This window comes from Haliaeetus albicilla, chromosome 13, assembly GCF_947461875.1.
Source record: "Haliaeetus albicilla chromosome 13, bHalAlb1.1, whole genome shotgun sequence".
Lineage (NCBI taxonomy): Eukaryota > Metazoa > Chordata > Aves > Accipitriformes > Accipitridae > Haliaeetus > Haliaeetus albicilla.
This window is the reverse complement of record NC_091495.1, coordinates 218,620-237,930: the sequence shown is the minus strand read 5'-3', so window position 1 is coordinate 237,930 and position 19,311 is coordinate 218,620. Positions and strand designations below refer to the sequence as shown.

Genomic DNA, 19,311 nt, shown 5'->3' with positions numbered 1-19,311 from the left:
CACCCCCCCCCCGAATCCTCCCCCCCGGGCGCCCAGTGCCCCCCCCCGGGGTCAGTGACCGGGGTCAGATAAGGGGCAGCCAGACCGGGCGGCGCCGGGGCGGGGCTTCCCTCATAGCCACGCCCCTTTCCCCACAGACCCAATGCCGCCCTTTCCCACAGAAGCCACGCCCCCTCCCCACTACAGCCACACCGCCTCCCCGCGAAAGCCACGCCCCCGAGAAAGCCACGCCTCTTTCCCACAACAGCCCCGCCCGCCTCCACGCCCCCTCGCCCTTGCCCCCGCCCCTTTTTTGCGCCTCGGGAGGGGGCGGGGCAGAGCGGGACCCAGCGGCCGAGGGGTGAGCGGGGGCGGGAGGGGGGTCGGGGGGTTCGGGGGGGTCAGGGGGGACACGGAGGCGTGGGGGGGTCGGGGGGGACACGGGGAGGGCGCGGGGTGGGAGGGGCAAAGTGCGGCTGGGGGCAAAGTCCACCCCGGGGAGGGGTGGGGGGCACCGCTCCCCGGGACCCCCCCGGGACCCCCTCGGCCGCTCTCGCCCCAGGACCCTGCAGTGATGGACACCCTGAGACGCTGCTTCCGTGGACGGGTAACAGCCCCCCCCCCCCCGAAAAAGGGGACCCGGGTGGCCAGGACACCCCCAACCCCCCCCCCCCCCCCCGAGGGCACCCAGGTCTCCCCCCAGCCCCCCCCCAAGGTGTTCCTAGTGGTGTCGTGTCCCCCCCCAAAAAAGGGGGACCCAGGCGTTTGGGCCCCCCCCAAAAGGGGACCCAGGTGTCGTCCCCCCCCAAAAGGGGGCGGGGCGGGCGATGACGCGGTGCCGCAGCCCCCGGGGGGAGGGGCGGTGTCCTACTGCCGGCACCGGGACCCCCGGGGGGGGGGAGGGGAGCAGGAGGAAGAGGGGGACCCGATCGTGCGGCTGCCCCGCCCCGGGCCACGCCCACGGCGCAGGCCACGCCCACGGCCCTGCCCACGGCTCCACCCCCTCACCACCCTGGCGCTGGGCTCCGCCTCCGCCTTCCTGGCCGGTAGGGAACCGCCGCGATCCCCTTACACCCCCTTACACCCTGTGAGCCCCACTACGCCCCTGTTGCACCCATTCCACCCTGTTACCCCACTCTACTGCTTACACCCTTTACACCCTGTTACCTCCCTTACACCCCGTTGCACCCCTTACACCCCATTACCCCGTTCCACCCATTGCACCCTGTTACCCCCCTCACAGCCCATTACACCCCCTTGCCCCCATTACCCCCTCACCCTCATTTTACACCATTACCTGTGTTGCCACATTGCACCCCGTTACCCTGTTAACCCATTGCCGTTACACCGCATTACACCCCATTACCCCATTATCGTGTTACACCCTATTACCCCATTACCCCAATTACACCCCGTTACCCCATTGCGCCCTGTTACCCCAATTAAACCCCGTTATGCCCCATTACTGCAATCACACCCCATTACCCCTCCCACCTGCCCCCCAGCCCCACCCTGGCTGTAGCCCCGCCCACTCCCACGGCCCCGCCCACCCCCAGTTCTCCCCCCCCTCCCCCCCCCAGGGCTGTTGGTGGCCGGGATTGGGCACGTCCCCTGTGGGGGCGGGGTGAGGGTGGGGCCTGACCTGGGAGGCTCCACCCCAGAGGAAGCAGGGGGTGGGGCCAGCACCGAGGCCCCGCCCATGTGGCCCCGCCTGCGGGAGCTGCTGCAGCGGCACCTGCGGGAGGAGCGGATGTTGGCCTGGGTGCGGTGAGTGACCTCTGACCTCTGACCCTGCCCTGGCTCTGACCCCTGACCCCACGCTGACCCCTGGTCCTCACACCTCACCCTATGAGGTGGTGTTCTGACCCCTGACCCTTGAACCCTGACCCCCGACCCCAGGGGGAGGTTGTCCTGACCCTTGACCATGCAGGCTGGCCCTTACCCCCTTGACCCCTGACCCTGGTGAGGGGGTATCCTGACCCCTGACCCCCACGGAGATGCCTTTCCCTTTGCCCCACCCATGACCCCTGACCCGCCCGCAGGGAGGTGAGCGCGGGGCCGCACGGGGCGGGGTCGGAGCGGGGGCGGGGCCTGGCACAGGCCGTGCTGAGCGCCATGGCGGGGGCAGGGCTGAGCCGGGCCTGGAGCCGCCCCCAGCCCCTCCCCCTGCCCACACGGTATGGGGGGGCGGGGCCGGTGGTGGGGTCAGGGGTCATGGGAGTCAGGGCAGCGAGGGGGAGAGTCTTGGAGTTGGGGGAGGTTCATGCACGGGGGTAGAGGTCAAGGGTCAAGGGTTATGGTGGGCCAGGGGTCTTGGGGTCAGGGGTCACAGGGGGTTGCAGAATTGCCGGGGGGGGGGGGTGTCACAGAAATTCAAAGGTCACAGGGGTTGTGGGGGGCGACTGGGAGGGATCCCAGGGGTCATGGGGGTCAAGGGTCATTGGGGCTGGGGGCCACGAGGGGGCTGGGATTGCTACTGGGGGGAGCCTGACCCCTTGACCCGTGACCTCTGACCCCGCAGGGGGTCGGCGTCACTGCTGTGGGTGGACGCGAGGGGGCGGGAGCTGGAGCGGCTCCGCCTCGACCCCGAGGCCTTCTGCGCCTGGAGTGCCCCCGGCAACGCCACGGTAACCCCGACCCCTGACCCCCCCCCTGAGCCTGACCCCTGACCACAACCCTGCCCCTTGATCCCGACCCCTGAGCCCAACGCTGACCCCTGACCTGACCCCGACCCCAATTCTGGCCCTGACGCCAACCCCTAACACTGACCCCGATCCTGACCCCTGACCCCACTGACCCCTGACCCCACAGGGGGGGCTGGTCTATGGTCACTACGGGCGCCCCCAGGACCTGGCGCTGCTGCGGGGGAGGGGAGTGTCGCCCCGCGGGAACCTCCTGCTGCTCCGCCTGGGGAGGGGCCCCCCCGCTGCCAAGGTGGGCCTGGGGGGGGGAGGGGAGGATGCTGGGGACCCCCATGGCGGGGAGGGGCTGGATATTGGGGACCCCCCTGGGGGGGGAGGGGCAGGACACCAGGGTCCACTTTGGGGGGAGTGGGGTGTCTGCATGCCAGGGTCCCTCAGATGGGGGGAGGGGTAGATGTGGGGGTCCCCCGGACACATGAGCCCTTGGGGGGAGGGGGAGGCCTGGATGCCTGAGGGGGGGGAGGGGCGGTTTGTGGGGGTCCCCCAGACACGTGGGTCCTCAGGTGGCGGCGGCAGCGGGGTCGGGGGCCATTGGGGTGCTGCTGTACCCCGACCCCCAGGACACGGCCGGGCCCGGGGGGGGGCCCGGGCTGGGGGGGGACACAGCCGTGACTGTCCACGTGAGTGGGGGGGCGGGGAGGGGATGGGGGGGGGTACAGGGGGCTGGGGGTAAGTTGGGGTGGGCATCTCTGTGGGTCTTGAGGGTAACTGGGGAGATTTGAGGGGGTGGGGGCTTTTAGGGGGCTGGGGGGGTTGAATTGGGGGTCCTAGGGGTGGAAGGGGGGAGGCTTGGGGAGTTGGGGGGGATTTGGGTGTTATCTAGAGTATTGGGGTGGCTGGGGGGGTTTGGGGTGTTTTGGGGCTGGGGTGTTTTAGGGGGCTGTGTGGGGATTTGGGGGTATCTAGAGGATCGGGGGGGCAGGGGGGTGAGTGGGGGGATCAAGGAGGTTTGGGGGCGCTGGGGGGTGTTGGGGATGCTGGGGGGGTTGGGGGGATCTGGGGGAGCTTGGGGGGGGGTCCCCGCCTCTGACTTGTCCCCGCAGGTGCAGGAGGGCTTGGGGGACCCCTACAGCCGGGGGTTCCCCTCCTTCAGCGGCCGGGCCCCCCCCCGCCGCCCCCAGGGGCTGCCCGCCATCCCTGCCCACACCCTCAGCGCCAGCACTGCCGCCCGCCTGCTGCGGTACGCCCTGGCGCCGGGGGGGGGTCGTCGTGTTCCCCCCCCCCTCCCCTCCCCTCCCCTCCCTGGACGGCCGGGGGTCCTCTGGGGTGGGGTGGGGGGGTCCAGGGATCCCCCACTTACCTGCTGGGTGCTGGTGAGGGGGAGCTCTGGCTCCCCAGGAGTTGGGGGTGGAATGACGGAGGGAGGGGGGGGGGGAACGACCCGGGGTCTGGGACCCCAGTGTGGGTGGGGCAGTTGGAGCCTCGTTAGGGGCAGCTGGGCATAATTAGGGGCAATTAGGCCTCGGCAGCGTGGGAGGGGCTCCAGCTGCTGTGCCCGGGCGCCCGGGTGTCCCTCCCCGGACACCCACGTCCCCCCCCGCCCCACGCAGGGTGCTGGGGGGGCCGCGGGCGCCGGCGCACTGGGGTCCCCCCAGCCAGGGGCTCCGGTACCAGCCGGGCCCAGGGGGTCGGCGGCTGCGGCTGAGCGTGGCCGCGGGGACGGCACCGGGGACCCTCACCAGCGTCTTCGGGGCCCTGGAGGGGCGGCTGGAGCCCGGTGAGGGGGGCGGGGTCAAAGGGGGTGGGGTCAAAGTGGGTGGGTCATAGGGGGCGGGGCTAGAAGGGGTGGAGGCACGGAGAGGAGGGTCAGGCCTGCGGGAGGGGGAGGGCTGCAGCAGGGAGGATCCACGGGGGGTGTGGCCAGTTGGGGTGTGGTCATTCGGGGGTGTGGTCAATCGGGGGTGTGGCCAGAGGCATGGGAGCACGGGGGCGGGGTCAAGCCTGAGGTCGTGCTGCTGTAGGGGGCAAGGTCAAGCCAGGTGGGGTGGTAAAGCAGGTGGGGCTAAAGGGGGTGGGGCTTGTGGTTGGGGTGGGGCTAAAGGGAAGGGTGGAGCCTGGAGAAGGAGGTGGGGCCACCACAGGGCAGGTGGGGGGACCCAGTGGGTGGTGCTGACCCCTTAGGGGGTGTGGCTAGATGGGGGTGGAGCCTGCCTGACTCCACCCCCTCCAGACTGTTACATCATCGTGGGGGCGCAACGGGATTCGCTGGGGCCTGGCGCGGCGGCCTCGGGTGTCGGCACCGCCCTCCTGCTGGAGCTCGCCCACCTCTTTGCCGCCATGGGGCGGGACGGTGAGGGCGGGGCCGGGGGGGAGGCGGGGCCGGGGGTGGGCAGGGCCAGCTGGGGTGGAGCCAGGGCGGGGTCATTGGAGTGGGGGAGCTTAAAAAGGGAGGGGCTTGGGCCCTAGGAGTCCTTGAACCACAGCCCCCACGCCTGGGCCCCCATTCCCATTTAGGTGTCCGTTTGTCCCCACTGACGCCTGGGTGTCCCCCCCCCTTGGGTGTGTCCCCCCCTCCCCAGGGTTCCAGCTCCGCCGGACGCTGCTCTTCATCAGTTGGGACGGGGGCGAATTTGGGCATTTGGGGGCCACTGAGTGGCTGGAGGTGAGCCTGGGCGCCTGCACCCCCCCCCCCGTGAATGACCCCCTCCCCCTCCATGACCCCGTGACCTCTCCATGACCTCGCCATGACCCCTCCCTGACCCCCCCCCCCCAGGGGTACCCCGACCTCCTGCACACCAAAGCGGCCGCCTACATCAGCCTGGATCAGGCTGTGCTGGGTGAGCCCCTCCCCCACCCCCGATGCCCAGGGTGGGGGGAGGGGAGGGTGTCTCCACCCCCCCCACCCCCCCCAGGACCCCTGGGTCCCCCTGACAGCCACCCCCCCCCCCGCAGGTGACGACCGTTTGGTGGCCAAAACCAGCCCGACCCTGGTCAACCTCATCGAGAGTGCCCTCAGCCAGGTGGGGGTGGGTGGGTCCCGGACACCTGGGGGTGTCCCCCCCTCCTGCTCGCCCCCCCATCCCCCATCTCCCCCCCCCCCCAGGTGGAGAGCCCCAACGAGGGCGGGAAAAGCCTCTTGGAGCAGGTGACGAGGCCGGGACGGAGCTGGGAAAGTGATGTGTGAGCACCTGGGTCCCTTGGGGGGGGGACAGGGGGCCGGGGGGGGGGGGGCCGGACACCTGGGTCCCCTCTGGGGGGTGGGGGTGGGGACCAGACGCCTGGCTAATCCCCCCCCCCCCTTCAGGATCCGACCACTGCCCCCCGAAAGTGGCGCCTTCCCCTTCACCGCCGCCGCCGGGGTCCCGGCCCTGGAGCTCGGCTTTGACGAGGTGGGGAGACCCTGTGTGTGTGTGTGTGTCCCCTCCCTCCCCGTGCTGTCACCCCCCCGTGTCCCCATCTCCCCATCACTGACCACCCCATTTCCCCCCAGGCGGCTCCAAGCGTCCCCTGTATCCCCCCCCGTCCTCATCACTGCATCCCCATCGCTGACGGTGTCCCCACATCCCCGCACCCCCCCATGTCCCCTCCACGTCCCCCCCAATGTCCGTCACTGTGTCCCCTCATCCCCACGTCCTCATCACCAACCACGTCCCCTGCCCCCGTCCCCATCGCTGACCACGTCCCTCCCGCGTCCCCCTCTACGTCCCCTCCGTGTCCCCCCTGATGTCCATCACTGTGTCCCCGCGTCCCACTGCTGACCGTGTCCCCCGTCCTCCCCACGTGTCCCCATGTCTCTGTCACCGCGTCCCCCGTCCCCATTGCTGACCGTGTGTCCCCCCCACCACCGACCATGTCCTCGCGTGTGTCCCCCGAACCCTGCAGGCGGCCGGGGGGTGGTCGCGGGCGGCGCTGGGGACGCGGGAGGACACGCTGGGGCGGCTGCAGGGGCGGCTGCGGGGGCGGCTGCCGGCGGTGGCCCGCGCGGTGGCCGCGGTGGCCGCCCACCTGCTGCTGCGCCTGGCCCACGACACCCGCCTGCCCCTCGACCCTGCCGCCCTGGGGGATGCGCTGCTGCGGCGCCTGGCACCCCTCCAGGTCAGACCGGTACAAAACCAGTACGGCGCTGGGACGCGCACCGCCAGCCGCGGGGACCGTCCCTGCGGCGCTTGTCGTTGGGGTCTGGGGGGGTGTGACAGCATCCCCAATGTCCGTGTGTGTCCATGTGTGTGTGTGTCCCCCCGCCAGGCACAGGGACTGTCCCTGCAGTGCCTGTCCTCGGCCCGCGGCGACGTCGTCCGGGCGGCCGAGACGCTGCGCCGGGAGATGGCCGGCTCAGAGGGGACCAACGAGCGCCTCAACCGTGGCTTCAACGCCCGCATCATGGCCGTGAGTGTCACCGTCACCCACCATTGTCACCCCGTCGCCCTGTCCCCGTCCCCTCAACGCCCGCATCATGGCCGTGTCACTGTCACTATCACCCTGTCCCCATCCCCGTCCCCTCGACGCCCGCATCATGGACATGAGTGTCACCGTCACCCTGTCACCCTGTCCCCATCCCATTGGGACCATGTCCCATCCCTGTCCTGTCCCCACTGACGGTGTCCCTGACCCCGTCCCTGTCCCCATCCCTGTCCTGTCCCCACCAACCATGTCCCCAGCCCCGTCCCTGTCTCCATTGATGTTGTCCCCATCCCCGTCCCTGTCCCCATCCCACTGACCGCATCCCCGACCCCGTCCCTGTCCCCATCCCCGTCCCTGTCGTGTCCCCACTGACCGTGTCCCTGACCCCGTCCCTGTCCCCATCCCCGTCCCTGTCCTGTCCCCACTGACCGTGTCCCTGACCCCGTCCCTGTCCCCGTCCCACTGACCACGTCCCCGTCCCCAGGCGGAGGCCTCGCTCCTGTCCCCCTTCGTGTCCCCCCTGGTCACCCCCTTCCGCCACATTCTGCTGGGCCGGGGGGGCCACACGCTGCCGGCGCTGGCGGCCCAGCTCGGGGGGGGAGACGGACAGGGGACGCGAGGGGACGCCGGCCACCTCCGCCTTCGCCTGGCCCTGCTGGCCTGGACCCTGCAGGGGACAGCTGGGGCCTTGGCCGGGGATGCCTGGGACCGCGGGGACATCTGGGGACGGGGGGACCTCGGGGACCGGGGGGACGTCTGGGACCACGGCGGCCTTGGGGACAGCGGGGACTGGGGAGACGTCTGGGACCACGGCGGCCTTGGGGACGGCGGCGGCCTTGGGGATGGCGGGGACACGTGGGACTATGAGGACAACGGGGACATCCGGGACCGTGGGGACCCCCAGGGCCCCCTCGGGACATTGGGGACCCCCTGATGTGGGGTGGGGAGAGTGCTGTTGTCCCATTGTGTGTGTCCCCCAAACCGGGGCAGGGGGCGGACCCAGGTGTCTGGGCGGCCCGGCCCTCTCGTTTGCATACGGATGAGCCGCCGTCGCCACTTTTATTGGCTCCGACTTCGGGCCATAAATTAACAGAATTGGTTAAAAAAAAAAAAAAGAAAAAATAAAGGCACCTGGGGGGCCCTGCCCACCCGGATCACGCCCACACTGGCTGCGCCCCCTGGGACCACGCCTGCCCAGGCTCCGCCCACCAGCTCAGTCTGCACCTGCTCAGGCTCCACCCACCCAGACCGTGCCCACCTCAAGCCACACCCCTGGGCGTGACCTCCCCAGCCCCACCCTCTCTGGTTCAACAGGAGGGGCGGGGCCAAAGAGCTGTGACATCATGAGGGCCTTACGACATCACTGGGGAGGGGGCAGCCCCAAGGCAACGAGGTCACGAGGTCACGGCAGTTCCCAGGCAACGCTGAGGTCACGAGCGGTGACTTCATGGGAGCCCCAGGGCGTGACATCACGCACTGGGCCCCGCCCACAGCCTCGCTCCCCTGCGACATCACCAACCTGGAGTCCGTGGGCGGCGAGCGACGATGTCATCGGCACTGGTGATGTTGCCGTGACATCACAGGGCAAAGTCAAGTCACGCTTTGGTAGAACGGGGCGGGGCACGAGGCGGCCATCTTGGTGACCCAGCCAGGGCCAAGCCCCTTCCAACGGGTCCGTGGTGCCCCAGCGGCCATCTTGGCGCGGGCGGGGCTGCGTTGTGGGTGTGGCTCAGAAGTGGGGGTCCCCCTTGGGGGGGCTCTGCAGGCTCTGGGCGCTGTTGAGGATCCGCTGCTGGTGCCTGGCCAGCGTCACCCCCATGCGCAGCAGGTCCCTGCGGGGGACGCAAGGGTGACCGCTCCGTCCCCGCGCCCCCCCCGCGTGGACCCCCGCGTCCTCCCCCGTGCCCCCCCGCCCTGTCCCCCCGCCCCGTACTCGCTGCGCAGCCGCGGCAGCAGCTCCAGGCTGGTGACCCCGGCGCTGCTGAAGGTCTCCTCGTATCGGCCCAGCTGGAGGGTGCGGAGCCACTCGCCCACCGAGGCGAAGGGGGCGCCGGGGGGGCCGGGGGGGCTGCGCTGCGCCAGCCGGGGTGGGGAGGGTCTGCGGGGACCGGGGCGGATGGGTCAGCCCCGCAGCACCCCAGGACCCCCTGTCCCAAGGGGACCCAGGCACCCAGGACTCCCACCCCCCCGACCCGGGTGTCCGAGACTCCCTGTCCCGTGTCCGTCCGTGTGCTCCCCCCCCCCCCGCCCCGGGCAAGGGCCCAGGCGTACCGGTGGGCGTCAGGGGCGGTGATGCGGAGGGTGGCGGGGTGGCGGATGAGGCGGTCGAGGGCGCTGACGATGTCGGGGAAGCGGGGCCGGGCGTTGCGGTCGCGTTGCCAACAGTCCAGCATCAGGCGGTGCAGTGCCGTGGGGCAGCGGGGTGGCGGCGGCAGCCGGTAATCCTGCTCGATGGCGTTGATCACCTGGGAGATGACGATGACGATAGGGACGTGGGGACATGCGCTCAGGGGACCCGGGCGTCCAGGGGGGACCCAGGGGCTCAGGGGACTCCCTGACCTGCCAGGGATCCCGGCGTCTGGGGGGGAACCAGGTGTCCGGGCGCGACAGCTGGGTCCCCTCCCACGCTAATTACCCCCTAATTACCTCCAGCTGTCCCTAACAAGGCTCCAACTGCCCCCACCCGCACCTGGGTCCTGGACCCTGGGTCCCACGGGTCGATCTACCCCCGCAGGGGGACAGAGGGGGTCCGGGGCGACTCACATCCTGGTTGGACATGTCCCAGTAGGGTCGCTCGCCGAAGGACATCACCTCCCACATGACGATGCCGTAGCTCCAGGCGTCGCTGGCCGAGGTGAACTTGCGGAAGGCGATGGCCTCCGGCGCCGTCCACCGGATCGGGATCTTCCCCCCCTGAGGACAGGGAGATCGTGGGGGAACCCCAACGCCCACGCGGGGGGATCCTGGTGTCTGGGCGAACCCACCCCCCCGAGGGACCCGGGCGTCCAGGAGACCCCAAATCCCTGAAGGACCCCAACACTGGAAAGTCCCCAGCCCTGGAGGAACCCCGTCTTCCAAGGGATCCCACTGTCCCAGCCCTGCTGGCACCCAGATATCTGTGGAACCCCAACCCTGGTGGGACCCCATCCTTGCTGGGACCCCAGCCCCGGCAAGACCAAACCCTGGAGAGACCTCAACCCTGGTGGGACCCCAACCCCGGAGGTACCCCAACCCTGGCAGAACCCCATCGGCACCGAGGACTCGGGCAGCCCCCCGTGGGGGGTGAGCTCACCAGGGAGCTGGTGTAGGTGGGATCAGCCGAGCTCTCCTCCTCCAGGGCGCGGGAGAGCCCGAAGTCAGAGACCTTGCAGACCAGCTGGGCGTCCACCAGGATGTTGCGGGCGGCCAGGTCGCGGTGGACGAAGCCGGTCTCGGCCAGGTACCGCATCCCGGCCGCGATGCCCCGCAGCATGGCCACCAGCTGCAGTGGCCCCAGCGTCCCCACCCGGCCCTGAGGGGACACCGGCAGCGGGGGGGACACGGTCACCTCACGTGGGGGGGGGGGGCTGACCATGTCCCCTGTGTGTCACCACATGTCCGCCATATGCCAACTGGCCCCCCGTGTCCCCCACATCCCATGTGACCCCACATCCCCCATGTCCCTGATGTCCCGTGTCCCCCACACCCCCTGTGTCCCCCCATGTCTCCTATATCCCCCCACACCCCCTGTGTCCCCCCTATATCCCCCCACACCCCCCGTGTCCCCCATTTCTCCCCCCACGTCCTTCACGTTCCCTATGTCCCCCATACTCCACATCCCCTACATCCCCCCATGTCCCCCCCCACCCCCCCTCACGCCCCCCTCCCCCCCGCGACGTCCCCATACCCGCAGGAAGGCATCGAGGGCTCCGTTCTCCATGAACTCGGTGAGGATCATGGCGGGGGCGCTGGCCGTCACCACCCCCCGCAGCCGCACCACGTTGGGGTGGGCGAACTGTCCCATGCGGGCAGCCTCCCCCAGGAAATCCCGGCGCTGCCGCTCCCCCGCGCCCCCCTTCAGCGTCTTCACTGCCACCGGCGACTCGGGGCGCCCTGGCAGCGCCAGCCGGCCCCGGCACACCTCGCCGAACTCCCCTGGGGATGATGGCGGGGGAACGCGTCACCCCGGAGCCCCGCCACGCCTCCCCCAACTCCCCTGGGGACAGCGGGGGACGGCCATGGCGTCGTGAGCAGGCACGGCGATGGATGGGGACGCCATTGGGGATATAAAGGGGTGGGGACATAGGTGACGACGCGTGAGGATATCATTAGGGACAAGAATACTGGCATCGTTAGGGACAAGGATGGGGACATCACTGAGAATATCATCAGGGACATCTGACGGGACACAGACAGGGACATCGTTGGGGACATCCGTAGGGACGTCATCGGGGACGTCGTTGGGGCCGGGTTGGGGGGGGCTGGGCAGGGCCAGGCGGGGCCAGAGGATGTCACCTGCCCCGATGACCTCCTCGATCTTGACGCAGGCGACGTCAATCTCCTGGGCGAAGTCCCTCAGGGCCACCCCAGGGTCCTCGTAGGTCAGGGGGTCGATGTACAGCTTCCCGCCTGCTACCGGCACATGGCGTCACCCGGCGTCCCCCCTGCCCCAGGGGACGCCAGCCCCCACCCTTGCCGCGGTTACAGGGGACAGCGACACGGGGATGCCACCACCGGTACCGTGGGGACGCGGGGACATGGGGACAGTGCCATCATCACCGTCACCAAAGGGGTGCGGGGACACCGAGACGGTCACCATGGGGATGTGGGGACACCGTCCCCGGCACTGTCACCATGGGGACACGGGGGGGGGACAGCGCCCCCCAATGGGGACAACGTCACCGCTGTCACACCGGGGATGGGGACACGGGGTGACACTGGGGTGATACCAGGGTGGCACTGGGGTGATGCCGGCTGACACCCACCGTGGCCCGCAGGGCGGTGGCCGTGCTGATCCGCATCCTCCCTGTGCCGGTGGCTGTGGCGCCTGGGAGGAGGGACACAGTCAGTGCAGCCCCCCCGAGACCCCCCCAGGCCCACCCACATACCCCTGGGACCGCCACAGGGACCCCCACAGGGACCCCCAGGATGCTCCCAATCCCCCCCCCCCCCAGCTCCCCAGACCCACCAGGGATCCCCTGGAGACCCCCAAAGCCCCCCCATACCCCGCCAGGGACCCCACCAGGACCCCCAGGATGCCCCAACAGCCCCCCCAGCTCCCCAGACCCCCTGGGACCCCTCTAGAGCCCCCCCAGTACCCCTGTAAACCCCTCAGGGACACCCTAGGGACCCCCAGGATGCTCCAACTCTGCCCCCCCAGCCTCCCAGGACACTGCAGTGCCCCCCCCAAGCCCCTCCAGCCCTTCTCAAGCCCCCCAAGGATGCTCCACTTCCCCCCACCTGAGACCCTCAGAGCCCTGCAGGATCCCCCCACCCCCCCTCACCTGAAGCAGAGCAGGGTCCCCGCGAGCAGCGCCAGCACCAGGAGCCCCCCCAGGGCCGCAGCCCCCGCCACCAGACCCCCGTGCTCCCCTCGGGACCCCTCTGCCAGCAGCCGTCAGTGCCAGGGGGTCCCGAGAGAGGGCCCAGGGGTCACAAGGGGGTTGGGGGTGGGGCCCAGGGGGTTTATGGGGGTCCCACAGGTTCCCAAAGGGGTCATGGGAGGGGCACGGGGGTGTCCCAGAGGGATTACAAGGGTCATTGGGGGTCCCAGAGGGGTTGGGGGGGGTCCCAGAGCGGTTGTGGGGGATTGGGGACTCCCAGGGACATTCCAGGGGGGCTCAGGGGGTCCGGGGCGGGGTACAAATACCACGTGGGGTGCCACACGGTTTTGGGGTCCCAGGGGTCCCCAGGAGCTTGGGGGGGGGTCAAAGGTCACCCCAGGGGGTTCAGGGGGCTCCTGGGAGGGGTTGGGGCTCCCAGGGGGAGTTGGGGGGCCTTGGGGCATCCCAGAGAGAGTTAGGGAGGTTGTTGGGGAAGTTGGGGGTTCTAGAGGGGATTAGGGGAGTTTTGTTGGGGGGGCAGTGGGCTTACCGGCGCCCTGGGTGGTGACGGCGGTCTCAGGGCCGAAGTCCCCATAACCGGCTTCGGAGCGGGCGCGGACTCGCACCCCGTAGAGCCCCCCTCGGCGCAGCCCCCCCAGTTCCGCCCGCGGTGCTGGCACCTTCAGGAACATGGGGGGGCCCTCGCCCCCTCCCATCTGCGGGGGTCAGACACCCACCCCTCTCCTGACCCAGGGCCCCCAATACCCCTTCCAGGGCCTATGAAATAACCCCCAGGACCCCCCCAATGGCCCCCAGGGACCCCCCAGTGTCCCCTGGGTCCCCTCCAGATCTGCAAGTGCCCCCCAGGACCCCCCAAAACTCCCCAACCCCCCTGATGCCTCTTGGGAACCCCGGTGCCACCCAGGACACCCCCAATACCCCTCAGGAGCCCCCAATACCCCCCAAGAACGCCCAAATGCCCCCAGAAGCCCTCCCCCCCGACGCCCCAGGACTCCTAACTAGCTCTCAGGACTCCCTAAATACCCCTACAGGAGCCCCCCAATAGCCCTCCCCCAGTGCCCCCCGGGACCCCCAAGAGCATCCTCCCCAAGTCCCCCCCAATGTCCCTTGGGACCCCCTCAATGCCCCCATCACCCCCTTAATATCCCCAAATGCCCCCCAGGACCTCCCAATACCCCCAGTGTCCCTTGGGACCCCTCCAGTGCCCCCAGCCCTCCCTCACCTTCTCATAGTACTTGACCTCATAGTCGAGGACGTGGCTCCCAGGGGGGGCTGGGGGGGGTGTAGGCCACGACAGCGTCACCCCCGTGGGGGACCCCCCGATCCGGACCACGTCGTACACTGGCAGTGGCACTGTGGGGGGATCAGGAAGGTCATGGGCGTCCCGGGGGTGGGGAGGGGGTCTTGGGGGCCCTTGGGGAGACTTTGGGGTCCCAGGGGAATCCCAGGGAGGGTTTGAGGGTGCCAGGACAGGTTTTGGGGGGTCCCAGGATAGGTTTGGGGGGTCCCAGAGTGGGTTAGGGGGTCCCTGAGGGAACCTGGGGGGTCCCAAGATGGGTTCAGGCGTCCCAGAGTGGGTTAGGGGGTCCTTGAGGGAACCTGGGTGGTCCCAGGATGGGTTCAGGGGTCCCAGAGTGAGTTAGGGGGTCCCAGGGTGGGTTAGGGGGTCCCTGAGGGAACCTGGAGGGTCCCAGGATGGGTTCAGGGGTCCCAGAGTGGGTTAGGGGGTCCTTGAGGGAACCTGGGGGGTCCCAGAGCGGGTTTAGGGGTCCCAAGGGTTCGGCGGGGGGATGTCAGGGTGAGTTTGGGGGTCTCAGGACAGGTCTGGGGGTTCCAGGGCAAGCTTGAGGGCTCAGGGTAGGTTCGGGGGGTCCCAGGGCAGGTTTTGGGGGTCCATGTGTCGTCGTCCCCCCCCCACTCCTACCGTCCTTGGTGGTGGTGACATTGACCTCTTCCCCGGGGGGCGGGTGGGGGCTGAGATGGGAGACGCCATTGCGGGCGGTGACGGTGAAGGTGTAGGTGACATAGGGCTGGAGGCCGGTGACGGTGACGCCGCGACCCCGCAGCCCGGCGGTGCCGGGGGAGAAGGTGAGACGGGCGCAGGGACCGCAGGGCGCCCGCTCGGGGCAGGCTCGGCACCCCACACCGTAGGCGAGATCGGGGCGGCCCCCCCCGTCACGGGGGCTGCTCCACTCCAGTCGCACCCCGGAACCGTTCAGCCGAGCCACCACGCTGCGGGGGGCCGAGGGGGGTGCTGGGGGCGGGGGAGGTGGGATAAGTGGGGGGGCCAGCACCCATAGGGATGGGGAATTGTGGGTCTGGGTGCTGGAACCCCCCAAACACAGGGACCCAGGGGTCTGGGTGCCCGGACCCCCCTGCCCAGACCCAGGGACCCACAAACCTGGGTGTCCGGGCAGCCTGTGCCCCCCCAACCCACGGACTCCAATGTCCGGACCCCCTCACCCGCAGCCCCCATGGGTGCTGACCGGAGCAGCGGAGCGCGGGTCCCTCGCCGGGTGCGCGGTAGAAGCCAGGACGGCAGGGACAGGCAGTGGCACCGGGGGACGGGGCCTGGCTGAAGGGGGGGCAGGGCTCGCACCGACCCCCCCCCCGCCTCTGCCTTGAAGGTTTCGGGGCTGCAGGCTGGGGGGGGGGGGGAAGAGGGGTCACACAGGGACCTAGGCGTCCGGGTGCACCCCTGCCCTATTTCACCGCATGGCAGCCCCATCCCTGCCCCATTTTACCCTCACCCCTGCCCCATTGCACCCCCCATTTTCCCCATTGCACCCCCATCACTGCACCCCATTGCACCCCCATTTTACCCCTGTCCCCTTCCCCATTCCACCCCCTATTCCCCCCATTTTACCCCATCCCTGCCCCATTCCACCCCCATTTCCCCCATTTTACCTCCATCCTCTGCCCCATTGCACCCCATCACTGCACCCCATTGCACACATTTCCTCCCAATGCACCCCCATTTTACCCCTGTTCCCTTCCCCATTCCACCCCCCATTCCCCCCCATTTTACCCCACCCCTGCCCCATTGCACCCCCCATTCCCCCCCGTTTTACCCCCACCCCTGCTGCGTTCCACCCCCCATTTCCCCCCACTACCCGCTTCACCCCCAGCCCCACTGCCCCCCCCAGACTCACCGCGACACCCCAGCCCCGCATCAGGCTCCCTCCCGGGGCCGCAGACACAGCCCTGGGCGGGGGGCTCGGCCCATCGCCCGTCCTCCCGGCAATACATGACGGGCGCCCCGGCGCCGACAGGCACGGCTCCCTCCAGGCACTGTCCGGTCACCGCCGCCACCAGCTCCCGCGGGACGGTGGCAGGAAACCGCGCTAGGCGCGCCGTCACCTCGGGACAACGCTGGAAGTACAGCCGGACGGAGAGCAGCGCCATGCAGGCCCCCAGGTCTTGGAAAGCCAAATAAAAACCGGCGCGGCTCAGAGGGCCCAACCGTAACGTCTTGCGGTTGATCCGCCCCGCCGGGCGGCCGCCGCCGGCACTTGCTGTCGGGCGCGAGAGGTGCTCAGCCGCCACCGTGTCCACCTTGATGTAAGGGTTCTCCATCCAGGGCGGCGTCAGCGCCGTCGCTGTGTCGGCATCCGCCTCGTGGTAGAAGACGTTGAAGGTCTCTTTGCAAGGGCGGGGCTGCGGCGGGGCGGGGCTGCGGCGGGGCCGGGGGCAGGCAGGGCCCTTGGCGGGGCCATTGCTACGAGCAACGTCGCGGTGGCTGGGGCCGTTGCTAAGAGTGTTGCGGTGGCCAGGGCCATCGCTAAGGGTAACATGGTTGCCGGGACCATCGCTCCAAGCATCGTGGTTGCCGGGACCATCGCTCCGAGCATCGTGGTTGCCGGGGCGGTTGCCAAGGTCACCGCGGTTGCCGAGGGCATTGCCAGGACCGTCACCAAGACCGCCGTCGTTGCCCAGGCCGTCGCCAAGACCACCATTGTTGCCTGGGCCGTTGCCAAGAGCATCGTGGTTGCCGGGGTGGTTGCTACGGGCATCGTGGTTGCCGGGGCTATTGCCAAGGGCGTTTTGGTTGCCGGGGCCGTCGCCAAGGTCACCGTAGTTGCCACAGGCGATGCGAGGACCATCGCCAAGACCACCGTGGTCACCGGGGCCGTTGCCAAGGGCATCGTGGTCGCCGGGGCCGTCACCCAGAGCATCGCGGTGGCCAGGGCCATCACCAAGAGCATCGTGGTTGCCAGGGGGGTCATCGGCGGGGTCGTCGGAAGCCCCCCGTCGGCGACGGCGGGCGGGGCGGGGGCGCGGCAGGCTGTCGCAGGCCAGCAGGGTGAAGCGCAGCTCGGCATAGACGTGGGTGGCGCCACGGCGGGGGACCCAGGCGGAGCGCAGCCAGCTGTTCTGGGGGGGGCCGGGGGGGCCCACCCCCGAGCACACCTCGAAGGTGCGCACCGAGGCCTGCCGCTCCTCGTCCAGCCCGCTCAGCTCCTCCCACTGCGGGGGGGGACAGACACGGATGGGGGGGGACATTAGGGATGGTGGGACACGGGGGGGGGGACATAGTGGATGGGGGGGGCTTGGGGACAGGTTAGGGATGGGGGGACGTGAGGAGATGGGGACATGGGGATGGGGGGGACGGGGGGTGTGAGGGGGTGACGTGGGGACAGGGGTTGGGGTAGATGGGGGGACGTTAGGGATGGGGGGTGCGTGGAGATGGGGACGTGGGGAATGGGGGGACATTAGGGATGGGGGTCATGGGGGGCGCAGGGAGATGAGGGATGGGGGGGTCACAGAGGACAAGGGGGGACGTTAGGGGACACAGGAGGATGGGGGGGTTGGGGGGGACGCCGAGGGACACAGGGGACACATGACACGCAGGGGACATGGCACATGAGAGTGGGGGGGGACACAGGGGGGACACGGGGATGGGGAGACCCAGGCGAAGGGGCCAGGGGGGTAAGCGGCATTGGGCACCCCCCGGTACCCTCGTCATCCCCCCCCCCATGTCCCCTGTCCCCTCCCGTCCCCTTACCTGCCCCTCTCCCGGTGGGTACACTGTCCACTTGAGGTCGGTGGTCTCCAGCCGCGTGTTCAGCAGCGTCTCTGGGGGGGGAGAGAGGGGTGAGGGGGTCCTGGATGCCTGGGTCCCCCCTGCAGTGACACCCCCCCATCCCCGCATGCCTGGGTCCCCTCAGGGCAGGGAGGGGAGTCCAAGACCCTCCTCCCTATCCCGAGGGGTCCCAGGGGTCTGGACCCCACATCCCCCACCCTGAGGGTTCCCATGCATTCGGGACCCACACCCCGAGGGTCCCAGGCATTCGGGACCCACATCCCAAGGGTCCCAGGCATTTGGGACCCACACCCCCCATCCCGAGGGGACCCAGGGGTCTGGGCCCCACACCCCCCATCCCGAGGGTCCGGTCACTCACCCTCCTCAGCGAAGCCCAGCGGGACCCACAGCCAGAGCAGCCACAGCCCCATAGCGGCCCTGGGGGACCCCGGCGTCCGGCTGCCCCGGCTCTGCCCCACAGCCAGGGAATCCAGACGTCCGGGCCCCCCTCCTCTGCCCCACAGCCGGGGGGACCCAGCCGTCCGGGCTGTCCCCCCACCACGTCCCCTCTCGGCAAACCCAGCCGTCCGGGTCCGCCCCCCCCCCCGCTTTTGGGGGGCTCCTGGAGGGGACCCAGGCGTCCAGGGGAACCGCCGATGGGGCGGGGGGGGGAAATTCGGGGAAAGTTTGGGCGACTTTGGGCAACTTGAGGCGGTGGGAAAGCGTCCGTCTGTCCGTCCGTCTGCTTGGGCCCACGGTGGGGACCCAGGCGTCCGGGCTGTGTCCCATCCCGTCCCCCCCCCCGTAGGCCCCCCCTTGGCAGGGAGGGGACCCAGGCGTCCGGCAGGGAGGGGACCCAGGCGTCCGGGGGGGGGGGGGGGGGGGCAGGCGTCCGGGCCCCCCCAGCAGGAAACTCCTTTGTTGAGCATTTCCCTGGGTCGGGCGGGGGCAGGATGTGGGGCCGCGACCCCGGGAGGGGCCGGGGGGGGAAACTGGGGGGGACTCGGAGGGACTGGAGACACTGGGATGGACTGGGGGGGAGCCTAAGGGGGGAATGGGATGGGATGGGGGCACTGGGGGGGACTGGGGGGTGCTGGGGGGGGGAGCTGGGATGGGATGGGAGTGCTGGGATGGACTGGGGGGTGCTGGGGGGGAGCTGGGATGGGATGGGGGCACTGGGACGGACTGGGGAGTGCTGGAGGAGGAACTGGGATGGGATGGGAGTGCTGGGAGGGACTGGGGAATGCTGGAGGGGGAACTGGGATGGGATGGGGGCACTGGGACAGACTGGGGGGTGCTGGGGGGGGAACTGGGATGGGATGGGGGCACTGGGACGGACTGGGGGGGTTCTAAGGGGGGACTGGGATGGGCTGGGGCACTGGGGTAGACTGGGGGGGTGCTGGGGTTGACTGGGGGGGATCTGGAGGGGACTGGGAGAAGCTGGGATGCATTGTGATGAACTGAGGGGAATCTGGGGGGGACTGGGATGAACTGGGGGCACTGGGATGAACTGGAACGGTTCTGGGGTGCTGTCTAGGATGTACTGGAGGAGATCTAGAAAGGGACTAGGTCACGTTTGTGGCCACTGGGATGGACTGGGGATACTGGGACATACTGGGGGTCTCTGAGGGGACCCTGGGAGTAGATCGGGGAGCACTGAAGAACACTGGGATATACTGGGAAGCCCTAAGGGGCTTGGGGGGGGTGGCACTGGGACATACTG

General features: G+C 69.9%; 2 protein-coding genes across 2 annotated transcripts; one reads left to right on the top strand and one right to left on the bottom strand.

The window, feature by feature from the left end:
- Nucleotides 1-314: 314 nt before the first annotated feature.
- On the top strand, nt 315-8,020 carry TFR2 (transferrin receptor 2). The gene is made up of 19 exons (XM_069799694.1): nt 315-340; nt 542-586; nt 824-1,025; nt 1,560-1,746; nt 2,022-2,156; nt 2,501-2,606; nt 2,791-2,913; nt 3,185-3,301; nt 3,725-3,861; nt 4,232-4,398; nt 4,852-4,971; nt 5,201-5,283; nt 5,395-5,458; nt 5,574-5,641; nt 5,725-5,801; nt 5,926-6,010; nt 6,504-6,716; nt 6,867-7,007; nt 7,507-8,020. Exons 2-19 carry the CDS (start codon nt 554-556, stop codon nt 7,954-7,956), a joined length of 2,508 nt encoding a protein of 835 aa, XP_069655795.1. The 5' UTR covers nt 315-340; nt 542-553; the 3' UTR covers nt 7,957-8,020.
- A 36-nt stretch (nt 8,021-8,056) lies between these two features.
- On the bottom strand, nt 8,057-18,544 carry EPHB4 (EPH receptor B4). Its single transcript, XM_069799693.1, is given in 17 exon segments — nt 8,057-8,854; nt 8,956-9,120; nt 9,294-9,487; nt 9,786-9,935; nt 10,315-10,533; nt 10,909-11,156; nt 11,517-11,630; nt 11,987-12,048; nt 12,506-12,605; nt 13,095-13,260; nt 13,788-13,918; nt 14,490-14,819; nt 15,052-15,163; nt 15,165-15,208; nt 15,718-17,032; nt 17,571-17,641; nt 17,968-18,544. Coding segments are annotated over 17 exon segments (4,074 nt in total). The 5' UTR covers nt 18,518-18,544; the 3' UTR covers nt 8,057-8,751.
- Between the last annotated feature and the right edge of the window lie 767 nt (nt 18,545-19,311).

Excerpts from the sequence above, each read along its gene's own strand:
- TFR2 (XM_069799694.1), top strand. The coding sequence starts at position 554 with ATGGACACCCTGAGACGCTGCTTCCGTGGACGG. Across the intron at positions 3,862-4,231 it reads ACTGCCGCCCGCCTGCTGCG|GGTGCTGGGGGGGCCGCGGG; the intron begins GTACGCCCTGGC and ends CGCCCCACGCAG. Across the intron at positions 5,642-5,724 it reads TCGAGAGTGCCCTCAGCCAG|GTGGAGAGCCCCAACGAGGG; the intron begins GTGGGGGTGGGT and ends CCCCCCCCCCAG.